This window comes from Gavialis gangeticus, unplaced genomic scaffold (assembly GCF_001723915.1).
Source record: "Gavialis gangeticus isolate Ggan-Ray unplaced genomic scaffold, GavGan_comp1, whole genome shotgun sequence".
NCBI classification, from domain to species: domain Eukaryota; kingdom Metazoa; phylum Chordata; order Crocodylia; family Gavialidae; genus Gavialis; species Gavialis gangeticus.
The window spans coordinates 21,107,844-21,114,261 of NW_017729032.1; the positions used below are offsets into that span (position 1 = coordinate 21,107,844).

The 6,418-nt window shown below is 41.6% G+C and overlaps 1 protein-coding gene across 1 annotated transcript; it reads right to left on the reverse strand.

Annotated features, from left to right (window-relative positions):
• Nucleotides 1-324: 324 nt before the first annotated feature.
• On the reverse strand, nt 325-6,418 carry GPR83 (G protein-coupled receptor 83). The gene is made up of 4 exons (XM_019525650.1): nt 4,748-6,418; nt 3,348-3,473; nt 2,441-2,574; nt 325-1,512 (listed from the first exon to the last, which is right to left on the reverse strand). Exons 1-4 carry the CDS (start codon nt 5,132-5,134, stop codon nt 888-890), a joined length of 1,272 nt encoding a protein of 423 aa, XP_019381195.1. The 5' UTR covers nt 5,135-6,418; the 3' UTR covers nt 325-887.

A 6,418-nucleotide genomic window follows, 5' to 3' on the forward strand; every position in this document is an offset into this window, starting at 1 on the left:
CCAGCAGATGCCTGGAAAGTTCAGGTCACCCATGATGACCACGTGGAATAGGATCATGCTTAGGCACTATTCTATGGGAAAGAATCCAGCCCAGAGGGTACTGTGTTGCCAACCAGTTGAAAGACAATTGGACAACAGTTGTCTATTCCCTCAGGGGGGGTTACTGTCTTTATTTCATTTGGAGGCTGCATGTATATTTTCTGCCAGTCTGCTTTAAAGATGTCAGAGGTAAGGAATTTTGTGGGTGATAATTTGTATAGGACCAACTGCATGGCTGTGATATAGTTAGACAAGCTTTTGAATGGAAGGCATTCTGCGTCAGGTCTGGGGAGGGAAGCATGCACAGCAATGATGACAAAGTAGGGGAGCTGTGAAATTGGATGGGGAGAGAAATTCCTATAGGGTAGCAAACACACAATTAACTGGGACATCAAGACCTATCAGAAGGGAGATGGGTCATTATCACCTGTAGTGTGAAGGAAGAATTTCAGGAATCAGGTAGACGGTAGAGTGCCATAAAGTTAATACCAGTGTTCAGTCCTTGCTGCTTAGTGTTCAGCCAGCTTATGAAATTTTGTTCCCAAATTCATCTTTTATTAAGTAGATTTCCCTTGTGCTCGTGGTCAGAAAGGGAGCAGTTCTTCTGTGAGAATTGTACTCCTACTGATATTTGTATTTCTGTCCTTTATACTTCTTCTGTGAGAGTTCATTCTGGCTAGACAAGGTTGTGCACACTCTTGCCAGTGGAAGTGCATTGCCTCCTGTGAGTCAGAGTTACCTGCACAAAGGGGCCTTTACCATGTACGTTTGTCTGTGCCCTGCAGTAAATCTTCAGTTCTTGGTGAATCCTGACACTTCCCCCACAACCACTCATATTGTTACCTCAATTAACTCACAGCAACAATAGGTTCAACTGAAGAGATGTCTGTCTTTCCCAGTTGGCTATTAGAGATTGAGGGACGCCCATGGGAGACCTGAAACTTCTTGCAGTTGCTGTTTTCTGGCCAGGCTACTTTATAGGAGGGAACCATGGATGGATGCTTGTGCTCTCTTGGCCCAGGGGGTTTTCGACACATGTTGAGCAAAGACTTCAGTTCCGACCTGAAATTGTCATTGAGCCAGCAGTAAATGAAGGGGTTGTAACAGGTGCTGCTCATTGCAAACCAGTGAAAAGCAAAGTATAAGGCATTGTTAGTGCGAATAGTCTGGCTGGAAAGGAGGACAACGTAGCAATTTAATGGGAACCAGCAAACAGCAAAGAGGACAACTACCAACATCAGCATCTTAATGGTCTTTTTATTCTTTCTACGAAGGGCAAAATACTGTTCCGTAGTCACATCCCCTATAGCACTGCGCAGCCAGAGCTTCTTGGCCACTGTTAGGTAGGCAGCGGAGATGATCAAAAGGGGCAGAACATAGAGCAAGATGAAGGTTGTTAGGTCCAGATACTTCCAGAAGAGATCAGCTGGTTCAGGAAAATCTGGGAGACACAGGCAGCGGATAACTTCTTCACTGTAAATAAGAGGATCAACAACAATGAATTAACTAGCCTGGTATCAGATAAGAAAGAAATTAGAAAGGGAAGCCTTCACACAAGAAGGCTGAGGGGGGACCTGGTGACCATCTATAAACTCACTAGGGGGGACCAGAAGGGTTTGGGAGAGGCTTTGTTTCCCCTAGCGCCCACGGGCATAACAAGGAATAACGGCCACAAATTGTTGGCGAGTAGGTTTAGATTAGACATCCGTAAGAACTACTTCACAGTCAGGGCAGCTAGGATCTGGAACCAACTTCCGAGGGAAGTGGTGCTGGCTCCTACCCTGGGGGTCTTTAAGAGGAGGCTTGATGCCTACCTAGCTGGGATCATTTGAGCCCAGTTTTTTCTCCTGCCCAGGCAGGGGGTCAGACTTACTACAAGAAGATCTACAAGGTCCATCCTGACCCTACATCTATGATTCTATGATCTGTAATAAAAATGTACCTTATAAAAATGTTACTGTTAAAACACTTCACAAACGTAATCCTCAGCACAAATCTCTGAGCATATCTGATAGGTGTTAACATCCTTATTTTACAGAAGAGGAAATGGAGACAGAGACAGAGACAGAGACACAAAGCAGAGCAGGAGTTAAATCAGTACCCATGAGTTTCTGGTTCCCAGCAGTAGTTTGAATCAATGGAGATTCTGGCTGGTGTCAAGGCCAATTTTTACCAAATGAGGATCTGTGCCTCTGTCTTGCTAATCATAAGAAGAATAAAACTAAAGTAATAGAATACAGATACAATAAGAACTGGAAGGCAACCATAGTGTAAACTGCAAATTATAGGTCAAGTCTCTAGTTCAATTATAGATCAGTGTAGCCTCTTCCCTTCAATGATCTACCAACTTATCACTTCTATGCATCTGGTCTTGCAGACTGCAAGTAGGGACCATCCTTACCTGTATTCAAAAGTGAATAATTTTTGGTAGATAGCATGCGGGAGGGAGAAACAGGTGGCCATGATCCAGATAAATGAGATGTAGACAACACCTTTTGCAGTGGAAATGCGAGGTTTCAGCGGGTACATGATAACCTGTGGGAAATATACAGTAAAACTTCTGAAAATTGCACCTTCTCTCCCAGCTTTAATTACTGCAGTAAACATCACATTGACTGGCCAGGTGCTGCGTGGCCAGTGACTATACACAGCTCCAAATGACTTCAAGTGACAGAAGCTGAAATTAATTATATAAACTGAACTATTTTCACTGAGGAAAATGAGTAAAGTAAGCAAGGGTGCTTCCAGGGGTTTGCAACTTTAGGGCAATGCATCACTTCAGAGGTGCTCTACGCAGGCATAATCTCTGCAGCTGTGCATCCATTTGCAGGTTGGGTCTAATTAAACAGGATAAATTATGGGGAGACGCACAAAACTTTCACATTCATTCTCCCTGTATAAAGCAAGACAGAATTGTGGGGGACGATACATTTGGAGTTGGTTCAAAAATGTTCTGACAGAAAATGCATTTTTTGCACAATTTCATTTTTGACAAAATGTCACTATTTTTGCTGCAAATTTCAATTTTCCATTGGGAGACCCTTTAAGAAAATCCCTCCTCCATCTGGCAGGTCCCTGGGCTTCTGACCATCTCTACCGTCCCATCTACCTTCCGCTATATTGTATTTACTCCCCCTTTTGACATGATATCTGAAAACTACTTAAATAAAAAAACACATCATCATACTGGCATTTCCTTACATACCTGGCACTATGTTCATTGAGATCTGAGGTATAAAGAGGATGCGATTTAGCCACTGCTTTAAAGCAAGCATTTCCAGTTCATCAAGACTTAAGAGCACTCTCACCTGGTGCCTGTCCACTGCAATTGCTGTGAGGGTTAGGGCAGAGACATGCAGAGAGCAGTACTGTGCAAACCTACTGATGTGACACATTCCTTTCCCGAAGATCCAGGTACTGCTCACAAAACGAGCCTAGGAATAATCCCACGATGGAACAGAGTCAGCTTTTGAGGCACCTGTCACATGCATTATTTCTACTTCCTTCCCCAAAGGATGGAATTTGCAGGCTACAAATTGTTTAACACAGCGATTCTCAACCTTTTTAGACTCAAGCCACCCCTTCAGAAAATGTCAGTTCTTCGTTTTCGGGCACTTTTTGATTATGGAACAATATTAAAGCAATTCTTTGGTCACAGAGAACTCAGAACACAGTAGCTCAGAATATTTTTGACGCTATGGATTCCTATTTGAAATCTCTGGGTTTATGTTGTGAATCATGCGTGGGCATTTGTACCCACTGGTACTTTTAAAAGGATCTTACAGCACCCTGGTTGAGAATCACTGGTTTAACACAATCCTATTTGTTTTATCTACTCTTTCTTCTTTAAATGATTTGCTGATTTCTGAAACCTGCAACAGGGCATTAAACAGATTGGAGCTATCAGGAGCTGATCTGACAGTCCAACTGTTCTGATGCTACTTACTGATCCAGCAACTGCATCAGATCAGTATGGTGAAGTGACTCCTGGTGTTTTTATTTTATTCCTTCAGAATATTTCTCTTGTACTAAAGAACTGTCAATAAGTCATTTCCTCCTTTGCAGCCCTTTGTGCTGGGTACACAGATCACCGAGCATCCCTTGGGTGGTACAAAGCTAATATATCTTTTCATCAAATCATGTAAAAGGATACTGATCATTAACCATTGTTAAAGAGAGAATTATACTGCGTTTTATATTTATTTATGTATTAGACTGCAATGGATTATTGTACTGGAAACTCTTCAAGGAAGAAAAAATAACTAGATGCTGTTAAACAGCACTGTTATTATTGCTTATATAGTGCTGACAATGTCTTTTGCCTTAAGCACATACATCTTTTTATTATTAACATCAGATTTTCAAATGAATCATATAAAATCAGAGAAAACATTAAATTTGCCAAAGTCTAATTAAACAGATTGCAAAGATCACTAACAAGCATTTCTACAGAACATTCATGCATGCACTGGAAGTGGACAGACTAGGAAATACTTAACTGCCAACAATAGGATGAGTAAAAAAGGTTGTTTAATGGACAAGAATTCTTTGAGTATCACTGAAAGCTCAAATTGCATCTTTAATATGGTACCTTTTGTCATTTCCTAGAAAGGAGATCCACATACTAAGCCATTTCTATAATTCTCTTACCAAAGTTCACATTTTAAAGGAAAGGTAGAGGGAAGAGACCTTTGGTGCTTCGTCTTACCAAAGTAAAGGGAGTATTGAGAAGAGTAATCATTATGTCTGCCACAGCCAGATTTACAATGAACAGGCTGGTGGCAGATTGCATCCTCTTGTTCTTGACCACGACGTGACACACCAGGAGATTCCCAAAGAGCGAGAAGACAATGATGAAGGAGTATGCCGCAACCAGCAGGGCTTTCACCGTCAGATTCTGGGACTCTGCTCCATATCTGCTCCTGCCCACAAAGTTCTGCCACTCAGCAAGGGTGTAGTTATCCCAGGAAAAGAAACTCGAGATGTTGGGGATTCCAAGAGTTCCTTCAAAACTTCCATTGATGGGTGATGTACCTGGTTTTTCAAAGGCATTAACTAAAGATGGGAGAGAGAGCCAGATGTAATGAGAAACCATGTCTGAAAAGCTGCAGCGTTTTTCAGGTTTAGAAATAACTCATCTACAGTATTGCACTGCAAGCCCGTCGATGGGAGCTTTGAAGATCAATAGTTTGCTTTCTTTAGTGCAAGCAATCTTCATGCCTGAAACTAGAATGTGGTAATTATTGTAGATGAAGCAAGCGCACACAGCCCCAGTACACAGCTGCCCTTCACTTGGGACGTACCGTTCTCTCTCTGCTTGTCAGTACTTTTATATCTTAGGCAAGCTCCCATCACATGAAAGCTGCTACCAGAATCTCTGCCCATTGGATTGCATATTAGTTCTACTCTGACGTGGTTGCTTTGTGCAGGAATACACTCCCCCTGGGCTTTGCTCCATGCTCCTACATTTGTAAGAGAACTCCATCTGTGCTCAGAGAGACACATCTGTCTATCCACTGAGTCATAAGCACCTGACCTCCAGTCTGACTTGCACAAGTAGCTGCTGATTTTATGCAAATTCTGTGCAGTTCAAAAATGTACACTGTGCCTGCCATATTCCAGGAGAGATTACAATTCAGAGATATAATTTTAAAATGTGTTATAGACTAGATTCAGCTACTTTACTGCATTGCAACATATACTGTATCCAATAGTAACAGGGTCTAGAGACTGATAAAACAGAGAGAATAACGTTAAGTCAATTTACTCAATTCATAGGTTTTTATCCTTGTGAACCAAAATGTTACAGGGCTATTATAAAACTGCTCAAGCCTACATTAAAGGTCATTTTTTATTATCGCTTCCAAAGATTTCTCTCACATACACGGAAGCCAGGTTTCCTATTGGCAACTATTTTTCCTCGTGGTCAAAAGAATAAAAACTGGATTTTGTATAGTTGAGGTTTTACGTGCACACGGTGTGTTATTTGCACATATTCAAGTGTTGAATATTCAGAAAGAGGATATCTACTTTTATGTTTCACAGGACAACAGTAGGTATATGCCTGCATGTGTATGCACACACATGCACAAACACACACACAGCTTTAGAGACCGACACTTCCTAGAGTTAGATTCTGCCTAATAGTCTGCAGGCCTGACTCTCCTTTGAAGGATTACCACTGTACAGGCCAGTCCTCAACTTACATTTTGAGTTACTAAGTTTCGCACTTACAACATTTATAAATTGACACCATTTCAACTGCATGATGTTAGTTTTAACTTACAACGTTTGATCCAATGCAACGCCATGCCAGTGAACAAGTTCCCTGCATTGCTCATTTACCTAGAGAACATCTGTCCAAACTTCCTTGGACACT